The sequence below is a fragment of the Mesoplodon mirus genome, assembly GCF_964341445.2.
Source record: "Mesoplodon mirus genome assembly, chromosome: 19".
NCBI lineage: Eukaryota > Metazoa > Chordata > Mammalia > Artiodactyla > Ziphiidae > Mesoplodon > Mesoplodon mirus.
In genome coordinates, this window is record NC_138995.1 from 1,994,456 (window position 1) to 2,017,566 (window position 23,111).

At 46.9% G+C, this 23,111-nt stretch overlaps 1 protein-coding gene across 1 annotated transcript in view; it reads left to right on the plus strand.

The window, feature by feature from the left end:
* The window catches only part of KLHDC4 (kelch domain containing 4), a 60,174-nt gene that overhangs the window by 10,022 nt on the left and 27,041 nt on the right, over window positions 1-23,111 (plus strand). Inside the window, exons 5-6 of the mRNA XM_082607909.1 lie at window positions 381-479; window positions 6,798-6,934. Coding sequence (XP_082464035.1) covers window positions 381-479; window positions 6,798-6,934 — 236 coding nt within the window. The remainder of the gene's footprint in view (window positions 1-380; window positions 480-6,797; window positions 6,935-23,111) is intronic.

A 23,111-nucleotide genomic window follows, 5' to 3' on the forward strand; every position in this document is an offset into this window, starting at 1 on the left:
CCTCTTACTGCCTGCGTGAGGTGGGCCAGTACCCTGTTGTTCTTCCTCATGATGGGTTTCCAAAGGTGTTTGAATAGTGCTGATAAATTGCAGAGCAATTGATAAATTGTAAAACCTGTAATTTTTATTTTTGAGCTGACCAGAAAGCCCTGTGTTTCAGAGCTATAGATGAAACAGTTCCAAAATCCTGAGTTCGCCTCCCCTGCATGGCGGTCCAGAGATGGTCTTTGTCCTTGTGTCACCATCCTGAAGGGTCCGGGGACCAGCCTTAGACAACCCATTTCCTGGGGAGAGCTAGTGATTGAGATCCTAGCTTCCACTTGCTGTCGCTTGTGTGGAAGCACCATGCGTGACGCTAAAGAACCTTTTCCCCTCTGCAGACTTGTTTATATAATGGGCTCTACATCTACAGCATCAGGAAGGGCGCCTGGGCTCAGGTCGGGATCCCCAACCCACCTCCGAGGCGTTGTGCTCACCAGGTACGTGTCCGTACGGCCACCAGCCTCCCCTCCTCTCTCGCTGGGGCCCTGGCTCAGGATTCCATGACAGACCTGTAGAGCTGGTAACGGCGGGCAGCCTGGTATGGAGAGGCTGGACCCTGCCCCTGGTCCTCACTCGGCCGCCTCCACCTTGGCCTTGTTTCTGAGCTGCTTCACACTCAGCCTTCACCTGTGAGGCTGGAGATGAACTCCTGCTCCTCCAGGTGGTGTGAAGCCAGGTAAAAGTACCGACGTGGTGCCTGGCGTGTAGCAGTCAGGAAAATGCTCCTGTATTTGAGTGAGAGAGGCTCCCACAGGCTCAAGATCTGGTGACCAGAGAGATGAAAACAAAAAGGCAGAATGAAAGGTGTCAGTGGTTACAGAAAGTAGCCATTGCAGAGTGAAACGAGTGGCGCCCAGGGACGCTGAGGGAGCAGCGCCAGGTCGGCATGCTTTCAGCTCGTTTCTGCTCACCCCAGCGAGCTCCGTCAGAGCCGATGACTTACCAGGGAAGGGGTCCTGGTTTCATGGTTCCACATTCGTACGCTCCACGAGGACAGGCATTGGTCTTTCTTGTTCATTATTGTACCCGGGACGGTGTTGGGGCTCAAACGACAATCTGGAAGAGTGATACCTCTCCAGTGTCAGCCTGCTGCGGCACGGCTGAAACATCCCTCCGCAGTGTGTGGTTCTCTCTTTTCTAATCCTGTGCTCAGAATAGCCTCCCGACTGAAATGGGGTCTGTGAGCGCGAGCTAACTGCCTGAACTGCACAGATGTCTCGTGCATAGCCGGGCTTGCCGGCATTCGGACTGGTTCATCTTCTGGAAGAGAGGCGTGCCCTGCTTTCTGATTTAAAACCTAGACCTTAGGGCTTCCCTGGTGGCGCAGTGGTTAAGAATCCGCCTGCCAATGCAGGGGGCACGGGTTCGAGCCCTAGCCCGGGAAGATCCCACGTGCCGCAGAACAACTAAGCCCGCGCGCTGCAACTACTGAGCCTGCGCTCTAGAGCCTGCATGCCACAGCTACTGAGCCTGTGTGCCACAACTACTGAAGCCTGCGTGCCTAGAGCCCGTGCTCCGCAATAAAAGAAGCCACTGTGATGAGAAGTCCATGCACCGCAGCGAAGAGTAGCCCCCGCTCACTGCAACTAGAGAAAGCCCGCGCACAGCAACGAAGACCCAACGTAGCCAAAAATAAATAAATAAATAAATTTATTAAAAAAATAAAGTCATTATAAATATTTAAAAAAAAAAAAAACAAAAAACTAGACCTTAGTAAGGCTGGGTTTTAATTAATAAATGGATCTTGGTAAGTCTAGTCCATTCACCGGAGCCCTCTCCAGTTCTGAGAATGCATCCACCCCAGGCCTCCAGGCTAAGCACTTAGTCCTGTCCTGTCCTATCCTGTCCCATCCCAGCCCATCCCGGCGGGGAGCACTCCCCTCTCAACGCCTCTCCAGTTCCTGGGCCCCAGGAACGCAGGCTGAGGTGTTTCTTTGATGTTCGTTTTCTTATCCGTTTTAATCAGTTATTAACTCTGTCCTTGAAGAATTAGTGTCATAAAAAGTCTTGGAGATTTTTAAGTAAGTTACTTTGGCAGGCTCCGGTTTGTATGTACATCTTGTGAGTACTTTGAGTCTGAGGCTTAATGTTACCCTGTAGATAAGATTGGCTTGCTGTTTACTCTGTGAATTTCACAACAAATCAGGGCTGTGGGAAACAGATAATTGGTTATAAAGTCTTTTGCCTAAAGGTCATTACAGTTCAAATTCCACTACGTTAAATTCTGAGGCATAAAAATTTCCTCATGGGACTTCCCTGGTGGTCCAGCGGTTAAGACTCCGTGCTCCCAACACAGGGGGCCCGGGTTTGATCCCTGGTTAGGGAACTAAATCCCACGTGCTGCAACTGAGACCCGGTGCAGCCAAATAAATAAATATTAAAAAAAGGTTTTTCCTCATTATGGACTAGGTTAATGAATGTGATGACAGAAGCCACGTTCTTTATCTTTAATCAATTAGGGGTAAAATGAGTAGAAAGAGAAAGCTTATACGTGGACCCTTCATTCTGTCTTTTCTCTCTAGATTTTTGGGGGGTTATTTTATCTTGTTCATTCATTCATTCGTTCATTTAGCTGTGCTGTGTGGCTTGTGGGATTTTAGTTCACCAACCAGGGGTCGAACCCATGCTCCCTGCATTGGGAGCGTGGAGTCTTAACCTGGGACTTCCCTGGCTGTCCAGTGGTTAAGTTATTTTAGCGTGTAATTTGAGAGTTCAGTGGCCTTTTCTAAAATGAACACAGCCAGTGAGGGAAGGGGAGGGGTCACGAGGCCCACTGAAGGTGTGCCTGACGACGACCTGTCGGGCCTCACCTGTCAGGCCTTGGCTGGTGCTCCCCTCCCGGCACCCGCCCCTGGGGAGGATGTTCAGACACTCCTGCCTGGACGGGACTGTTGAGGGTTGAGGGGTGGGGGAGTGGGAGGTGCGGGCGGGCGTAGGCGGAGTCCACATTTTGTTACTTGCCTGATGGTTTGTTTCTCCCCAAGCAATGACTGAGTAAACGCACTTGAAACAAAATGCATTCTCTCGTACGGTAGGACAAAAGTTTCCATATGGTTAAAAAATGTCACCTCTGTTCTCATCAGCCTTTGTGCAAGCATGAGCAGTAAGTAGTTTATGTAGAAGAGTTAATGTTTACAAAACGCCTGTTCCTGAGTGAGCAGAATTGTGCTGACAGTGCCCACATGAGCTGCAGCAAGGGTTTTCCTCCACCTCAGTCACAGCTTCACTGCCGTCCATCCGAGAAGGTGTTGCAGACTTGTTCCTTGGGAAATTCTGAGCATCTTTAACATGCAAGGCACTCTTCTAGGGCTGGGATACAGCGACAAAAAAGACACATTTGCCATTCTTGGTGATGTCCCATATTTTGTGTTTTCTTTGGTCCTGATGGCCTGGCACGTTTTTAGGACTTGGCTTACACAAAGCTGACGTATGTGGCTGATGTCAGAATCCATTCACAGAGTCTGTATGTTGTTTGGACTCCATTGTGCCTTTTTTTTTTTTTTTTGACCCTTGGAGGGAGAGTTGTGAACTTAAGGTTTTCTAGACGTGATTTTATTCCAGTTCAGACAACAATACAGAAACCCAAACACCTGGGAAGCATACAGCCTCATGGGACAAGTAGCAAAGTAGATGCTGGCTAGGACAGCCCTGCCTTGTATGGGGAGCAGTGCCATCCTGCTTTGGTCACTGGGCAGTGCTTTGCCTCTGTTAGATCCAGGGAATGTTGGTTGTTTACATGTTTGTTTATTATGTTCATGTTTTCTTCTAAGTCTTTGGACATATTTATAACTTTTGAAGTCCTTGTCTGCTGATTCTCTCATCTATATCATTTCTGGGTCTCTTTTTTTTGTTTGTTTTTTTTTTTTGGTACGCAGGCCTCTCACTGTTGTGGCCTCTCCCGTTGGGGAGCACAGGCTCCGGACGCACAGGCCCAGTGGCCATGGCTCACAGGCCCAGCCGCTCTGCGGCATGTGGGATCTTCCCGGACCGGGGCACGAAGCTGTGTCCCCTGCATCGGCAGGTGGACTCTCAACCACTGCGCCACCAGGGAAGCCCTCTGGGTCTCTTTGTATTGACTGACCTTGTTGATATGGGTCACATTTTTCTGCTGGAACTGTGTGGTTAGATGATAGACTTTGTGAATGCAAAAGCAGATCTTAGGGAAGCCTGGGCAAGCCCCAGAGCTGAGATACATCCCTGAACACTGGAGCAGTTCTTGTCTTTTCAGATTCTCACATGTCTTCTTATTTACAACATTCCCACTGGAGTCTTCATACTCCTTCTCTGTCAGGTTGTCATTGTTCTGATGCCTTCTGCAGTTTCAGCCTGGCCCACGAGGAGACAGCGTGCTCAGTCTGTGTCACGCTAGTAAAGCAGGAGGTGTTTGGGATGCCCAGACCCCTCCTGCCACGAGCGTGACGCCAGTCAGCAAAGTGCCGCTGGAGTGTTGACTGTCTGCGTTTGTTTTCATTCATCAACAGATGATGAGTTTCGTTCTGGTAGGTGGCTCAGCCTCGTGCAGATGACCACGAGCCTTTGGAGGCTTTCTCTAAGAATGGTAGCTCTATGGCGTGGCCTTTCTGCGGTCCCTAGTGAACGCCCTGGGTATTCATTGGCACCTTTCACTCTGGTTGGAACTTGTCTGTCTCCGAGCCCACTGTGAGCTCAGGTCGTTTTCAAGTTTTCAGCCTCACAGTGATGGTGCCCACCCTGTGCCCGGCCTCCGGTGGTCTCAGTCTGCACACGTGCAGCTTAGTGTTTATGGGCTCCAGGGGAACCCACCCAGACTTCAGGGGCTCGGCCCTGCAAATTCCAGCTGCCTCAGCATCCTGGAACTCTGGCTTCTGTTTCCTCAGCTCAGCAGGACCACGAGGGTGTGAAACTGCCTGTGGGGTCAGAGGGCTGACCTTGCTCGTTTACCGTGTCTCAGGATCACGGTCCTGCACGTTGTGCTGTCTGGCTGTCGTGCTTCATAGGTTTTGTCCCGTTTCCTCCTTGTTTACAGTGGGAGGGCTGGCATGGTGCTGATTGCTGAGCCTGGTCAGAAGTGGAAGTTTTATGCCTGTCTGTAGTTTGCATCTTCTCTTGAGTAGTGTGTTAGCTCTTCCTTGGTGTTTATGGTCTTTGAGGAGGAGATTAACACAGAGCCCTCAGATCACTGGCCATCAGTCCACCTTCGTGTCCCCAGAGTTCTGCCTGTGATGGGACGTGGGAGACACACTCTGGTCACAGTCTTTTTTCTTGCCTGGAGTTTGACTTCATTTTTTAAGAATGGCTCTGAAAACTGATTATGTAAGTAATAAATATTCATTGTGAAAAAAAAATGAAGATAATGAAAGCAGAGTAAGTTCATTGTCCATTCTTCCAGAACTCCTAATTTATATTTTCTGTATCTTTTCTCTGCACCTGTGATTCATATTTCTATGCATTTATATTTCATATTAGTTGGACTATACACATACATACGTGTGTATACGTGTGTGTGCACATATATACATGTGTATATGTACGTATATATACATATATTCTCCCTGTACTGTTTTTCCCAGTTAATGCATTATTTGTGGTGTTATCCTGGGACATTCAGTAGCTTCTTTTTTTTTTTTTTTTTTTTTTTTTTTGCGGTGCGCGGGCCTCTCACTGTTGTGGCCTCTCCCGTTGCGGAGCACAGGCTCCGGACGCGCAAGCTCAGCGGCCATGGCTTACGGGCCCAGCTGCTCTGTGGCATGTGGGATCCTCCCGGACCGGGGCACGAACCCGTGTCCCCTGCATCGGCAGGCGGACTCTCAACCACTGCGCCACCAGGGAAGCCCTCAGTAGCTTCTATAATATGATATTTCAAAACTACATTGTATTGCATAGCATGAAAGTACTCCCTAAACTTTATTAAGCTCAGAAAAATGTGTTAGGTTTGGGCCTGAGCTAATCCTCATGTCTGGTTTAAAGATTTGAAGTGATCCGTTTCTTTCTTTATAATTACTGGGGTTTTAGAGTCCTAGGAAGCTGGCTTGTCTCTTGATAGGTCAGTCCAGAGAGGATGCACAAGACTGAGTGAAAATGGTGCGGGGGGGGCGCACATCACCCTAAGTGTGTCGCCAGGACCCTCCAGTTAGTCCAGGGCAGGAGCAGCATCGGTGATGGAGCCACAGTTCTGCAGTATTAAGCTTAATTAGGTGAAGGACCGCACTGCAGTGCAAGCCCCAGGGTGCTCGGAGGGTGCCCACGGCGGGCCTTCTGGGAACCACCATCTGACCGCCCAGTGTGTGCTTGTCCGTGGCGGTTTGCGAGGGCAGGAGGCATTCACACGGGCTGCTTTGGAGCACCTGGTGTCCAGCTGCCCCCAACCCAGTTCCCCTGCCCCGGCCACACTGTGCCTGCTGCCGTCGGCACTGCTTGTGAGCCCCTGGCCAGACGGCCCCTCGACGGGTTCCCGTCCCGCACCCCCTTGGTGTGAAGGACGGGCCCAGTTGCCCCCTTTGCTGTTCGGGCCCAGGGCTGGTGACTCTCAGGGCGGGCTGGCCCACCAGTGGCTTGTGTGGCTCTGTCAGCCCAGGCGGTCCCACCTGGTTCCCACGTGGCCTGTGAGTCCCGGGCCTTCAGCAGAACCACAGAGGGGCAGGCTGCGAGAAGGACCTGACAGGGCAGGTGTTTGAAGGCGAGGTCAGGGCTTGGCGCCGGGTGTCCTGGGGGAGGGGCTCCGGCTTTACCTGAGAGCTGTACGGCTGTGCCCTGACCTGTCGCCATTCTCTCAACAGGCTGTGGTGGTGCCCCAGGGCGGCGGACAGCTGTGGATCTTTGGCGGGGAGTTTGCCTCTCCCGATGGAGAGCAATTCTACCACTACAGGGACCTCTGGGTCCTGCATTTGGCCACCAAGACGTGGGAGCAAGTCAGGTAAGGTGGGGAGCATGAGCCCTGGGCCCGCTCCTGTCCCGTCCCGGCGTCTGGGGTGCACGGTGATGGCATCGGCTCTTGTAGGAGAATTCCAGGGCTCCGAGGAGCGCGGATGCCCCGCCTGGGAGATCAGTCTGGCTGGTAACCAAAGTGAGGGAAGAGCTTCCCCTTCACGGAGCGGCCCGGCCCGGTGCCGGCTGCCTGACATCTGGCTTCGGGAAAGGCGCTGCCAGGGTCTCTGGGACCAGTGCCGCATCCGGGCTTGTTTTCCTGGTCCTCCCTCCCCTCGTCAGCGTCAACAATGATCATGTTTTCTTGCAGTTCTCCTGTCCGTTTATCGCCCCAGAGGCAGCTCTGGGTTTCAGCTTGCTGCCCGTGCAGTGCCGTGTCACTGAGAGGAAGTATCCGGCTAGGTCTGCTTGACATAGGAATAGTGGAGCGTGTAAGAGGAAGGACAGGGAAGCCTTTATGTCGCTGTTCAGTAAACCAGGCTCGGCCATGATTGGTGCTCAATTCCTGCTTCTGTCGGTGACATTGAGGTGTGGTTGTCACGTTCACCCCTGCGGTCTCCGTGACCAGAGCCACACGCCTGACTCTGTAGAGAGATGGACGGTGTGTCTGCATATAAATTATGTACAAGAAGAAGCTTAGTAGCATGATGGACTGAAAGTGGAGTCAGTGGCTTTGCCCTCGTGGGGCACATGCGCGTCTCTGGGGCACCAGCTCTGTATTGTTAACGTGGCCGCCAGGCTCCCTGCCTCAGCGGAGCGGAATTCAGGGGGGGTGCAGGGCTGCAGGTCCTGGGACTTGCATCCGAGGGAGGTCCCTGGAGGGTGTGCTCCGTGGTCCCCTGAGGGGCCTTTTAGGAGCCCGTGAATACCGGGCTGTCGGCCTGCTCAGATCGGCTTCCAGCCTGGAGTGTTAGACCAGCCGTGTAAAGAGTTGACTGTGAGAGTGACTGGAAGGTGCTCAGAGATCCCCATGCTCGCCAAGCTGCCAGGGAAGCTCTGGAGAGCAGTCCTGGTAAAGTTGGACCCAGGGTGGGCCTTGTGTGCTCTCCCGAGCGCCGCCTGCATCTTCTTGTCTTACTTGCTCTGGGAAAGGCATGGCAACTAAGAACTTTTCATGTTAAAAATTGATTTCATTGTGTATATGTTGAGACCTAGTCATTTTCATTTTCCCCTTAATTTAAAGAGTGTTCAGGCGCAGAGCATGTACCCTTTTTTGTCTTTCTTGCCTTGCTTCAGTTATTCTTTTCAAAATCCAGTTATTTCTTTGTTCACTTCTGGTGAATTGGTTCTTGATGTTTCGTTGTATTTTTATCAGCTTTGGTAGCTTTTGCCTGTAACGTATGGGTGAGGGATGGTGAACGGCTCCGTGAGGGAGCAGCACCCGTGGGGCCTGGTGTTGATGGTGGCGGCATGTTGTGGGGTGTCCCGCAGGGACCTGCTGGGCTGTGTTGTGGTGCGTGCTTTCTCGTGGCCTTCAGACGTTTCCGGTTCTGTGACAGGTGTTGCAGGTGTTCGCTCCAGGGAAGCAGGGAGGCACTAGTGACATGCAGTCACCGCCCTTTGCAGAGCTCGCTGTGCCTGCTGTCCCAGCCCCACCTCATTGCGCGACTTGAGCTGTGTCCCGGCGTTGTCGGCCTGGTTGCGCTTGCTCGGCATTCGAGGTCTCTGTCCTAAGTCAGAAGTTGTTCCCGATGAGCAGGTCTCTCGTTACTTTTTTGCTGATTGTAATTAAAGTGGGAGAATTCCTAAAGGTATACTGGGGAACCTACGAAATGCTAATGTGAGGGTGCAGAGATGGAACTGAGCTGCCTTTCTCAGCACCCCTGTTCTAGCCTGGATAGAGTGGTGTGGCAGGGAAAGGGTTAGGCGCTTTAGTTTTTGTCTTTTTTGTCTACAGCATCTTTTTTTTGAGCCTATCTTCTGGGCCGTCATCTCTGGTTCTCCGTGGGGAGATGGGCAGCCGGGCAGAGCTGCGCTGAGCTGTTCTCTTCAGTGGCCAGGGTGCGGCAGTGCATTTCACCAGAGCCTGTGGTCCCTGCGGGGCAGGGGACGGAGGGCCCGTCCCTGGCTTCTCCTCTTACTCTGTTTGCCGGGAGATTTTAAACGCCCAGCTGAATTTCTTTGTTTCTGCTGCTCAGCCCAGTTCAGTTACTGCTGCTTTACATGCCTACGGTTCCCAGATGCATTGTGTTTGAGGCTGGCTCTGTTTTTAAGGCCTCTGGTGGGATGCAAGAAATCAGAAGCGGTGTGTGAGAGATACTGTGTGGTGACGACCTCCGTTCCCCTTTGTCATCGTGGGCGCTGGGCTCGGTGCCTGGGCGTGCGCACAGCCGCAGCCCTTCCCCCGCCCTGCCCCATTGTGTTCTGTGAGACCAGCGAGGAAGGTGTGCCCTGTGTGGCCCGTTCCTTGCTGTTGCAGTGTCTGCAGCCACCGTGTGTAGGGAGCACGCACGTCTCAGGGAAGGTTCCCTAAGTGAGTCACACACCGGAAGCCACAAGAGGGTGACTGTCTGACCATGGGAAATGTTAAGGTTTTTGTATCAGGAATGATGCCACCAGGAAAGTGTGGGAGTGGTGACAGGTTTACAGTGTGAAGCGAGCTCACGTTCAGAAGAGAGACTTCGTGTAGAGCAGTGAGCAGCAAGCGGCCGGACAGAGGAGGCAGCCACGAGTGGCTCACACGGAAGGTCGCACTGTCAGGCGGCGAGGGCTGGCCAAGCAGGGGTCCCTCCCGCTGGCTGAAGTGTCGGCAGGCAGCACCCGTCGTTCCAGCATCCTGTTGCTTGTGCCTGCCCCTCGACCCCACGTTCACTTTTAGGAATATACCCTAAAGAAATGTTCCCTCTCATTTTGTACAAAAAAGCTTGTACAAAAACCTAAGATGCAGAGCAACACGTGCCTGAGTGTGTATGCATGCACGTGTGCCCGCAGACTGGGCCAGAGAGCCGGTGCAGGCACACATGTGTGCACACACACAGTCCAGGAGGCTCTGGATGTTTCCGGGTTTTCTTCTGATTCCTTGATCTTCTCTTCCCACCTATTCTAGTGTTGCTCCATTTTAATCGCTATAGCTCTGTGGTTTATTTGGATAGCAGGAAGGTTTTTCTCATTTACTTCAAAAATTTCTTTGTCATGCACTCATTTTTTTTTTAATTTTTAAATTTTTTAAATATTTGGTTGCATTGGGTCTTTGTTGCTGCGCGCGGGCTTTCTCTAGTTGTGGCGAGCGGGAGCTACTCTTCGTTGCGGTGCGCGGGCTTCTCATTGAGGTGGCTTCTCTTGTGGAGCACAGGCTCTAGGTGCGCGGGCTTCAGTAGTTGTGGTGTGCAGCCTCAGTCGTTGTGGCTCGCGGGCTGTAAAGCGCAGGCTCAGTAGTTGTGGTGCATGGGCTTAGTTGCTCCACGGCATGTGGGATCTTCCCAGACCAGGGCTGGAACCTGTGTCCCCCACATTTGCAGGTGGGTTCTTAACCACTGTGCCACCAGGGAAGCTCCACTCATTTTTTTCATAAGAACTTCAGAATGTTCAAGTTCTGTTTTATAAACATTCCAATGGGATTTCGATTGGATCGCAGTTTGTAGGTTTCACCTAGGGAGAATTGACATCTGTCTAACTCTTAGCCTTCCCAGTGGGGAACATTTCACTTCCCTCCTCTTCAGAGTCTCAGTTAGGTTTATTTTTTATCCTCCAGAAACATTTAAACCGGCCCAGAGGTAGAGTTTCAAATTCAGAGGGCATGTGTTCCTGGACCCTTGTCCCCGGGTCTGACTTTCTCCTCAGGCACTGTGGGCACAGCTGTCTGCAGCGCACAGGTGTTTTGTCTGGGGCAGTTCTTACTTGTTCTCAGGGTCCACCCTCGCTTCACAGTGTAGCACATACTACCGCGGGGTGGCTGCCCTATCTGCACTTTGGAGCGGGTGTCTTAAAGAACTTTCGAGGTTTCACAGCAAGAGTCGGTGTTGGAGTGGCTGGGAGACCTGTCAGCCTGGGGAGATGGCTCAGAGCTGAGAGGATACCTCTCTGGGTGATTCTTGGACTTTCGTGCACCGATTAGCACCTAGGGAGCTCTGAAAATGCATGTTCCTGCCCTCGTCCCCCCAAACATCAAGTCTGATTCAGAGCCGCTTTAAAACGGGGCTCAGGAATCTGCATTTGACAGTAACCCCTCCCCACCCCCCTTAGTGACCTTGATCCAGGCGGCCCTGGATCACCGCTGGAGGCCTCGCCTACTGGCGCGTCTCATGCATATTTTGAGCACTGTTCACTAATGTGAAAACGTCGACTGCCTTTTCAGAAGTAAGAGAACTCATGTAAAATGCCTCTTAGATCCTTAACAATGAAAAACAGTGTGGGTATTGCTTTTGTAATTTACTGCTTATTCCAACATGAAAGCATCACCCCACTGTTGTTTGGCAAGGCTGCGCATGCTTCATTGCCGAGGCCCGGGCGTAGCCGCGGAACCGGGCGGACTAATTACTGACGTCGGTCTGTCGATCCTGGGGGCTGGGTTACAGCGCGTGGGGCTTTGCCGTGGAGCTGCGGCCACGCAGAACTGGGCCTGGTTATTAATGGCTGACACAATGGCCGCTGTCTCCTCTGTAAGGTTTTCTCACTGACCTCAAAGAAACGGGAAGGCGCTTCAGCCAGAATGAAGGCTGATTTTGCTATTTCTGGGGAAGATCACTGAGTCTGGGGACATCCACATGGTGTGAGCTCAGATCATGGGAAAAGTGCAGGAAGAGATCACTGTGAACCGAATTTATTCTGTCTCCTGGACTTGGCCCGGCACTCTGCATTCTTTTTGCCATGCTGCACGGCTTGCGGGATCTTAGTTCCCTGGCCAGGTTTTGAACCCTCGCCCTTGGCAGTGAGAGCACCGAGTCCTAACCAGGGAATTTTGTACATCCGTATTTTAGGAAACATTTTTCACTCCCAAGGGGGTAGTTTTACGTCTGGGGAGACTGAGACCAAGAAAAGGTTATATAACAGTAAAGGCCAGCAGAGGCAGACTTAAATCCGTATGTGGTATATGTAGTCCCTTTGTTGGCTTTTAAGCAGGTTTTTCTCGTGGGAGGGCAGGGTGATTGGTTCCCAGGCATCTGCTCTGTCTTTCATTTTTGCCCTTTTCCTGTTTCACGTGTTTCATCTGTGGCACGTTTACAACGAGCAGAGCCTTATTCCAAATGAAGAATATTCCTTATTCTTTATGGTCTTCCTTTATGCACGTCCTCCATTCTTGCAACATTTAATTGACATCATAACAGCTTGAAAATGAGAGGAAAGTTCGTAGAGTTACTAATGTCAAGAAGACCAAAGCTTAAATGTCAGCACAGCCTCCTGATTTACATTGGACGAGTATGACCAACTTTAACAGATGTTTTGAGATTCCCTGCAGTGTCTGTCTTCGGTGGGACGTGCCTGCACAACTGACCTGATTTAAAAAAAAAAAAAAAAAGGCCTGATTTGGTAATACAGATTCTGTCTACTAATCGTGTTTTTATTTTTATACCATACACAGCCTGTCTCCCCGTCCCCCGCTGCATCTCCTCCAGGAGGTCGGGGAGGAGAGTGGGCTGTGTTTAAGTGTGTGTGCACCTGTGTGAGTCTGAGGGCAGTTCGACACCAAAGGCAGGACTCAGCATTTGCCCGCCTGCTCAGTCTCTCACAGTGCAGACTCCAGTATGGTAGGTTTATTATTATATAAACACTCCACAAATGGTTTCATTACTAAGAGTAATAGTTAAAGTAAAAGAAGGACACAGTTTGATAGGCTGCCTGGATTCTAGAGACTGCTACTAGTTATTCTGTGCAATGTGAGTAAATACTTACTAAGCCCCAAATTTGTTGTTTAGTGGTGCTTGGAAAAGTGGGGCTGAATTCTGAAGGTGCCCTGGTTGATGAAGGGAGAGATGCTCTTGCCTGCGTTTCCTGCTCTGGCCACATCGGAACCATTCTTGGAGGAGGGCCCTTTCCTTTTCTGAGGATGGGCCCCTAGACTAAGTTCCCCGTCAGGTCGGCCTGTGTGGCCTTGAATCTCTGGGATGGTGAGAGAAATTTTTCCTTTGCTCAGTAAATATCTCGGGAACAGCATGGTACTATGGTGTATCTTTTGTAAGGTGTAAACTTTCAAATAACTCAGGGAAGCATTTGCATACTGAGTGCTTAACACTCTGTTTGTACCTGAAGCCCATGAAGCTATTAGACGCGTGTGCATCTTCTGTAAATGTCACCACGGCAGCTGGCTGGAAGGGGCCTGGGTGATGCCGAGTGGCAATGTGCCCTGCCGCAGCGCTGCTCTGCCCGCAGCTCGGATGCGCTGGAAAGCACTCACTCCCACAACAGTACACATGTATTTTTGCGCTGCTTATGGAGCTGGCTGGGTAGGACATGCTAATTTTTTAAGACTCCACATTTAGGAGTGACGGCCGTTGAAAAGCGCCTGTTGGAGATTCAAATATAAACAGGCTTTTTCGGGCGGCTTTATTTTCTAAAGGGGTATATGGAGTCTTTTTATAGAAAAAATTTCCCTTTTCGGTTACAAAACACAGCGGTACTTGGCTGCTGCCACAGAAAGTTAACTGAGTCCTTGATGCCTGGCTCACCAGAGGACAGAACGCCCATAGATCTGCGACCAGAGGCTGCGGGGGGCCCTCACCTGGCCACCTCGGCTCCGGGGACTCATCTAGAGGTCACTTGGCTCGCCGGTGCTGTTTCCATAGGTCACTGGGCCATTACATTCACGGTTACTGGAGTAACATTGGGAGCGTTTGGGGCTCTCCTGTGTACCTTTTTTTGAAGTAGAATTGGAAACAAACCTACTAGTTTTTGAAAGAAAACCTGTTTCCCAGGTTGTACTTGTAAAGTATTGTAACAGACAGTTTCTCGGAAGGGGGGTTTGCTGCTTGCCCAGCACAGTGGTGGTCTCCTCATTCACCTTCTCTGTGGTGCAGCTATACACTGTGGCTTGTCTCCTCGGCACCCAGTCCCGGGACAGGGAAAAGTCGTGCCAGCCGCTTCAGCCTGTGGAGTGGGGCCAGCTCCAAGGAGAGCACTGCTCTCACCATGCAGAGTGCACAGGCAAGGTCAGTGCCCGGTGCCGGCGTGAGCCTGTGGTGGTGATGTCGTGGCGTGCTGCAGTCCCTCCTTCTGAACCTGTCCATCTGGGATTTTTATCATGAATTTGGAAAAGAAAACATGCTTACTAGATTTGTGGGTGATAAACAGCTGGGAAAGGACTTGCCGGTGGCACAGTGGTTAAGAATCCACCTGCCAGTGCAGGGGACACGGGTTCGATCCCTGGTCTGGGAAGTTCCCACATTGCTGTGGAGCAACTAAGCCTGTGCGCCTAGAGCCCGTGCTCTGCAACAAGAGAAGCCACCGCAATGAGAAGCACGTGTACCGCAAGGAAGAGTACCGCAGCTAGAGAAAGCCTGTGCGCAGCAATGAAGACCCAACACAGCCAAAAATAAATAAATAAATAAATAATAAATAAAATTTTTAAAAAAGCTAGGAAGAAAAGCAAATAAATTCGTTGGCAGTTCAGCATCCAAAATTATCTTTGTGGACCAAATCTAGCAAGATGAAATTGAAGTGGGATAAGTTTTCCTTGTAGGTTGCATATAAATGTAGCATTTAAAGAAGCTGCCCTTGCTAGTAGAAGAGAAGTATTTAGTAAGTTGAAACGCCGGTAGTCATCTCCATATGGTGAGGCTACTCCAAGGCTGATGCTTAAAGATCAGATTAGCAGGATATAGTCTTCAGGAATAGGAACTGGTAATTTTTGGTTGACTTTCCATGGATGAGTACCATGGTTGGTTTGAATGACACATTAAAAGGGCAGTTAATAAGCTGAGGGCATTAGGAGAGAGAGACTAGGATGATGAAGCATTTCAAGAAAGGTGAGAATTTTCTAGGTTGGAATAAGGGAAGATCCTGGAGGTCCTCATAGCAGTGTGTGATGAAATGTTTATCTGAGATTTGCTAGCGGGGAGACGCTGGGTTGGGCAGCTTAAGCTTCTCTTTCATTTTGAGAGTCTTTGTGTTGTATTTTTTTTAGGGCACCTGGTTTGGGGGAAAGCTTTGTGGAAATAAATGGAGAATAATGCCTTGTATAGAGAAGTACTGGACTGGGCAGCTCAGGTTGTAACCATCTTTTGCAGCCTTGACTTCATGGTTGGATTGTGTAGGTGGGAGAGCCAGATTGAGATAGTACCAGCGCAAAACAGGGTGAGCAGAGTTACCTGGTGAGCGTGCCCGGGTGACCACGTCAGCTCTTTTTACATCAGGTTGTTTCCTTACTGTTGAGTTTTAAGAGTTGTTTGTATATTTTGGATAATAGTCCTTTATCAGATGTGTTTTTTGCAAATAGTTTCTCCCAGACTGTGACTTTTAATTCTCTTGATACTATCTTCTGCACGGCAGAAGTTTTAAATTTATAGGTCCAGCTTATCTATCAGTTACTTTACATGTAGGCCTGTGATCCATTTTGAGTATTTTTTGCGAAAGGTCTGTGTTCAGGTTCATTCTTTTGCACGTGGATGTTCAGTTGTTCCGACACCATTTGTTGAAGAGACTGTCTTTGCTCCATTGTATTGCCTTCTTTGCTCTTTTGTCAGAGATCAGTTGACTACATTTATGGAACTCTGTTTCTGGGCTGTCTCTTCTCTTCTATTGATCTCCCTGTTTACTCTTTCACCAACACCACACTGTCATGATTACTGTAGCTTTATAGTAAGTCTTGAAGTCAGGTAACATCAGTCCTCCAACTTTGTTCTTCTCCAATATTGTGTTGACTATTCTGTGTCTTTTGGCTTTCCATTTGAACTTTAGAATTTGTGTGTTGATATCAGTGAAATAATTTACTGGGATTTTGATTGGGACTGTTGAATCTATAGATCAAGTTGGGAAGTACTGACACCTTGACAATACTGAGTCTTCTTATCCATGAACGTGGAATGTCCCTCCATTTACTTAGTTCTTCTTTGATTTTCTTCATCAGAATTTTGCAGTTTTCCCCATATAGATTTTATGTATATTTTGTTAGGTTCATACCTAAGTATTTCATGTTGTAGTGCTAATGTAAACAATACTGCTTTTAATTTCAAATTTTACTTGTTCATTGTTGGTTTATAAGAAAGCAATTGACTTTTGCATATTAACTTTGTTGCCTACAACCTTGCTATAAATGCTTACTAATTCCAGTTTTCATGTCAGTTCTTAAGGATTTTCCACATAGATGATCATGTCATTTGTGAACAAAGAGAGTTTTTATGTTTCTTCCCAACGTGTATACATTTTATTTCCATTTCTTGCCGTATTGCATTAGCAAGAACTTTTCAGTACGAAGTTGAAAAGGAGTGGTGAGAGAGAATATCCTTACTATGTACCTGCTGTTAGTGGGAAAGCCTCAAGTTTCTCATCGTTAAGTATGACTTTAGCTGTAGTTTTTTTGGTAGATCTTTATCAAGTTGGAAAAGTTCCCCTTTATTCCAAGTTTACTGAGTATTTATCATGAATGGGTATTAGATTTAGTCAAATGCTTTTTTTCAACTGTTGATATGATCATGTGATGTTTCTTTTTTAGTCTGTCAAATGTGATGGATTATATTGATTTTCAAACCTTGAACCAGCCTTGCAATACCCGGGATAAATTCCACATGGTCATAGTGTATACTTCTTTTTATATTGTTTGGATTCAATTTGCTAATATTTTGTTGAGGATTTTTGCATTTATGTTCACAAGAGATATTGGCCTATAGTTTTCTTATAACGTCTTTGTCTGGTTTCGTCATTAGGGTAATGCTGGATAGAGTATAGAAGCTATCCTCAGAGAGATTGTAGAGGATTGGTATAATTTCTACCTTAAATGTTTGGTAGATTTCACCAGTGAACCCTTCTGGGCCTTGTGGTTTCTGTTTTGGAAGGTTATTAATTATTGATTACTTTTACTTAATAGATATAGGTCTATTCAGATTGTTTATTTCTCGTGTGGGTTTTGACACACAATTGTTTGAAGGAGGTCCACTTCATGTAGGTCCATTTCATACAGGCTATCAAATTTGTGGGCATAGAATTGTTCACAGTATTCCTTTATTTTCATTTTAATTTCCATGTGATCTGTAGTGATGTCCCCTCTTTCATTTCTTTTTTTAATAAATTTATAAATTAATTCATTTATTTATGGCTGCGTTGGGTCTTTGGTTTTTTTTTTTAATTTATTTATTTTTTGGCTGTGTTGGGTCTGCGTTGTTGCGCGCAGGCTTTCTCTAGTTGCGACAAGTAGCCGTGCGTGGGCTTCTCATTGTGGTGGCTTCTTGTGTGGAGCACAGGCTCTAGGCATGCGGGCTTCAGTAGTTGTGGCATGCGGGCTCAGTAGTTGTGGCTCACGGGCGCTAGAGCACAGGCTCAGTAGTTGTGGCGCATGGACTTAGTTGCTCCGCGGCATGTGGAATCTTCCTGGACCAGGGCTCGAACCCATGTCCCCTGCATGGGCAGGCGGATTCTTAACCACTGCACCACCAGGGAAGCCCTCATTTCTGATATTAGTACTTTGTATCCTGTCTCTTTTTTTCTTAACTTGGCTAGGGATTTATTGATTTTATCAATCTTTTCAAAGAACCTGCTTTTCGTTTTGTTCATTTTTTCTCTATTCATTTCCTGTTTTCAATTTCATTAATTTCTGCTATAATTCTCTTTTTTTCTTCTTCTGCTTACTTTGGGTTTAATTTCCTCTTCTTTCTCTAGTTTCCTACGGTGGAAACTTAGATGATTGATTTTAGATCTTCTTATATGTGCATTCAACCCTATAAGTTTCCCTTTAAGCACTGCTTTCACTGCATCCCACAAATTTTGGTAAGTTGTCTTTTCATTTCCATCTGACTTAAAATATTTTAAAATTTCCCTTGATAATTCTTCTTTGGCCCATATGTTATTTAGAAGTGTGTTGTTTAATTTCTACCTTTTTTGGGATTTTCCAGTTATTTTTTTTGTTACTGATTTCTAGTTTAATTTTATCATGGTCTAAGAGTAGACATTATATGATTTCTATACTTTTAATGTTGTTACAATGTGTTTTATGACCCAGAATGGGGTCTGACTTGGTGAATGTTCTTTGTGAGCTTGAGAAAAATGTGTGTTCTGCTGTTGTTGGATGAAGTAGTCTGTAGATGTCAGTTTTATCCACTTGATTGATGGTTGTTGAGTTCAACCATATCCTTACTGATTTCTGCTTGCTGTATCTTATCTGTCCATTTTTGAGAGGGGGGCATTGAATTCTCTAGCAATGATAATGGATTCATCTGTTTTTCCTTGCAATTCTGTTAATTTTTGCCTCACGTAGTTTGACACTCTGTTCTTAGGTGCATACCTGTTAAGAATTGTTATGTATTCTTAGAGGATTGACTCCTTTATCGCTATGTAATGCCCCTTTTATCCCTGACAGCTTTCCTTGCTTTAAAGTCTGCCCCATCTGAAATTAATATAGCTACTGTTACTTTCCTTTGATCACTGTTAGCATGGCATATCTTTCTTCATCCATTTCCTTTTTAAAAAAAATTTATTTATTTTAATTTATTTATTTTTGGCTGCATTGGGTCTTTGTTGATGTGTGCAGGCTTCCTCTAGTTGTGGCACGTGGGGGTTGCTCAGTAGCTGTGGCTCACGGGCTCTAGAGCACAGGCTCAGTAGTTGTGGCCCATGGGCTTAGCTGCTCCGCGGCATGTGGGATCTTCCCAGACCAGGGCTCGAACCCATGTCCCCTGCATTGGCAGGTGGACTCTTAACCACTCCGCCACCAGGGAAGTCCCCATTCCATTTACTTTTAATCCATATGTCTTTATAGTTAAAGTGGGTTTCTTGTAGATAACATGTAATTGGGTCTTGTGTTTTGATCCACTCTGATAGTCTCTGTGTTTTAATTGGTGCATTTAAACCGTTGACATTCAAAGTGATTACTGATATAGTATCTACCACGTTTGTTATAGTTTTCCGTTTGTTGCCCTTGTTATTTGTTCCTGTTTTTATCCTCCACTGTTTTTTTTGCCTTTTGTGGTTTTAATAGAGCATTTTATAATTCCATTTTTTCTCCTTAGCATATCAGTTATACTTCTTTTTTTACTTTTTTAAGTGGTTGCCCAATAGTTTGCAATATACATTTATAACTAATCCAAGTCCACTTTCAGATAACACTATACCGCTCCACAGGTGGTGTGAGTACCTTGCAAGAACAAGATAATCCTAATTTCTTTTTCCAATCCCTTGTATCATTGTGTCATTCATTTCACTTATATGTACATATATGTGAGTATATATACACACACAAATATATATTCCTTAGAGGCATATACATGTGTACACATACGCACACAGGCACAAAAGCAAACATAACCGAATACATTGTTGCCATTATTATTTTAAACAAACTGTTACCTGTTTGATCAGTTAAGTTTCTGAGCTATATTGTTTTCCTTTTCTCTAAAGAACTTCCTTAAACATTTCTTGTAAGGCAGGTCTACTGGCAACAAATTCTCTCAATTTTTATTTGTCTCATAAAGGCTTTATTTCTCCTTCACTTTTGACGGATACTTTCATAGAGTACAGAATTCTAGGTGATGGGGTTTTTTTCTCTCAGCTTTAAATATTTCCAGTCTCTTCCTGCTTGCATGGATTCTGGGGAGTAGTTGGATGTAATTGTTATCTGTGTTCCTCTATAGGTGAGGTGTTTTTTCCCTTGGTTTCTTTCAGGATACTTTCTTTATCTTTGATTTTCTATAATTAAAAATGATATACCAAGGTGTAGTTTTTGGCATTTATCCTGCTTGGCATCCTCTGAGCCTCCTGGGTCTGTAGTTTGGTGTCTGAATTTAATTTGGGGGAGATTCTCAATAAGTGTTATTTCAAATATTTCTTCTGTTCCTTGCTCACTTCTCCTTCTGATAGTCCCATTACATGTACATTACACCTTGGGTAGTTGTCCCACAGTCCTTGGATATTCTGTTCTTTTTTTTCCCCCTGTCTTGTTCTCCTTGCTTTTTGGTTTTCAAAGATTCTATTGAGATAATCCTCTAGCTTGGTAATTCTTTCCTCAGCTGTGTCCAGTCTAACTACAAGCCCATCAAAGGCATTCTTCATTTCTGTCACTGTGGTTTTCATGTCTAGGCTTTCTTTTTGGTTCTTCCTTAGGACTTCCATCTCTGCTTACATTGCCCATCTGTCCTTGCATGCTGTCTACTTTGTCCATTTGAGCCCTTAGCACATTAAACATAGTTGTTTCAAATTTCTGGTCTGAGAATTCCAGCATTCTTGCCATGTCTGGTTCTGACACTTGTCTCTTCAAATTGTGTTATTTGCTTTTAGTATGCCTTGTAATTTTTTCTCGATTGCGGGACATTATGTATCTGTTAAAGGAACTGCTGTAAATAGGTCGCTGGTGACGAGGGGGGAGGGGACACGTTCGCTAGTCGTTTGATTGGGTTTAGGTCTTCTAGTGAAGCCTGTGCCTCTGGACCATGAACTTCTCCAGTGTTTCTCAGTTTTTTCCATCCCCTTAGGTGGGACAGGGTGCCTAGAGTGGGCTGGAGTTGGGTATTTCTCTTCCCCCAGGTCATTTTGGCTCTGATAATACACAGCAGCTTAGGCTGTGGTTAACTAGTTTCCCTCGAGGGCCGGCCTTGTTAAGAACAGGGCTCTGGTGTCTCTCAAAGTGGTTGCTTTTCCTCTCCCCCTGCCAGAAGCACGAGGGGGTTTTTCTCTGATATTTACTGTGGGACTTGGGTCGAGCCCCTGGAGGTAAATCTTACAATATTGCGGGTACCCCAGTGGTGAGGTCCACCTGGAGCTTTCCACTCTCAGAGCTGTCTGCACTGAGCCTCCAGCTGAACTAGGGTTTCTACCCTAGTTTCCACCCCAGCACTGGTTCCTTCAGGGGTTTCTGCTTGTGTGTGTCCCCCCTGCCCTGAGCACAACACTGTGTCCCTGCCCGTCTCTCCAGTCTGTGGGCAGCAGTGTTCCCTGTATCCTCACCTCTCTTACAGATCAAGAACAGTGGATTTTTCAGTCTGTTTAGCTTTTTATAGGACAGAGAAGCAACTTCCATGCTCCTTATATGCTGAACCAGAAGCTGGGAAGTCCCTTTTCCTGGTTTCTTATTGCTGTGTATTTTTATATCCGTTTTATTGAGGTACAGTTACATTCTATACAATGTGTACCTTTTATGTGTACAGTGAGATGACTTTCAGCAACTATATGTATGTGCGTAGCCACCCCCGTACCCGAGACGGAACATTCCATCACCCTGCAGCGCTCCTCTCTGCCCCTGTGTGGTCAGCTCTCTCCTACGCTCGGGCCCCGGGCAGCTGCTGTCACCAGCGATTCCTTTTGCCTTTTTATGATCTCGTACACGTGGAGTCACCCAGTCCGCGCTCCTCCGTCTCCCTGCTCCCCTTGTCCGCGGTGTATTTGAGACCGTCCACGTCGTGGTGTGTGTCAGTAGATGGCTCCTTTCCGTGGCCGACGCGTGTCCTGTCTGATGCACACACCACACACCTTGTGTATCCGTGTCCTCGGAGCACTCTCCACCGCGTCCAGCTTTGGACAGCCACGAGTAAAACTTCTCTGAACATGTGGAGGCGTTTGTGTGCACCTGTGTTCTCACTTCTCTTGAGTCAATGTCTGGTGTCACGTTGCTAGGTTGTGTGCTGAGTCTGTGTGTGGCAGTTGTGAGAAGCTGTTGTCCCGTTTTCACCCTCCCCACAGCAGAGAGGGGGAGGGGGAGCGAGCTCAGTGCTTCCTGGCCTCATAGCTCTGGGTGCCATCTTTTGTCTCAGGCCCCCCGGGGGTGCAGGGAGGAGCTCACTTGTGGTATTAAACAGCTGACATCTAATGACCTTGACCACGTTTCATATTTTTGTTAGTCGTTTGTATCTCTCTGTATAATTTTTCTATCTTTTGTGAATTTTGTTTTCATCTCTCTTGTGGACTTTCTGTTCAGATCTTTTGCCTGTGTTTTTATTGGGTTGTTTATCTTACTGATAAGGTAGTAAGGGTTCTTCATATATTCTGGATACAGGTCACTTGCAAATGTATATTTGCAAATACTTCTCCCAGTCCATCACTTGCCTTTTTTATTTTTTAATGGTTTATTTTGAAGAGCTGAAGATTTTTGTTTTGATGGAGTCCAGTTTGTTAGCTTCTATCTATATCTACGCCAGGGTTATAGAGATTTTCTCCGAGTTTATAATAGTTAGTTATACTCAGGATGGTTTTGGTAGCTTGTGGTCAAATTTGATGGTACCCAGTAAGTGCTTACAGAATAAATTGGTGTAAAACTTCGTTCTTTTTTATTTTTAATTTAATTTTTCTTTTATAGTGGAGTATAGTTGATTTACAATGTTGTGTTAGTTTCAGGTGTCCAGCCAAGTGATTCAGTTATACATATACATATATCCATTCTTTTTCAGATTCTTTTCCTGTATAGATTATTACAGAATATTGAGTAGAGTTTCCTGTGCTATACAGTAGGTCCTTGTTGATTATCTATTTTACATACAGTAGTGTATGTATGTTAATTGCAAACTCCTATTTTATCCCTCCCCCCTCCACGTTTCCCCTTTGGTAACCACCACTTTTTTTTGAAGTCTGTGAGTCTGTTTCTGCTTTGTAGATAAGTTCATTTGTATTATTATATTTTTAGATTCCACATATAAGTGATATCATATGATATTTGTCCTTGTCTGACTTACTTCACTTAGTATGATAATCTCTATGTCCATCCATGTTGCTGCAACTGGCATTATTTTATTTTTTACGGCTGAGTAATATTCTATTGTATATACATACCACATCTTCTTTATTCATTTCTCTGTCAGTGGATTTTTAGGTTGCTTCCATGTCCTGGCTATTGTAAATAGAGCTGCAGTGAACGCTGGGGGTGCATGTATCTTTTTGAATTATTGTTTTCTTTGGATATATGCCCAGGAGTGGGATTGCTGGGTCATATGGTAGCTCTATTTTCAGTTTTTTGAGGAACTTCCATACTGTTCTCCATAGTGGCTGCACCAATTTACATTCCCACCAACAGTGTAGGAGGGTTCCCTTTTCCCCACACGCTCTCCAGCATTCATTCTTTGTAGATATTTTGATGATGACTATCTGGCAGGTGTGAGGTGTAC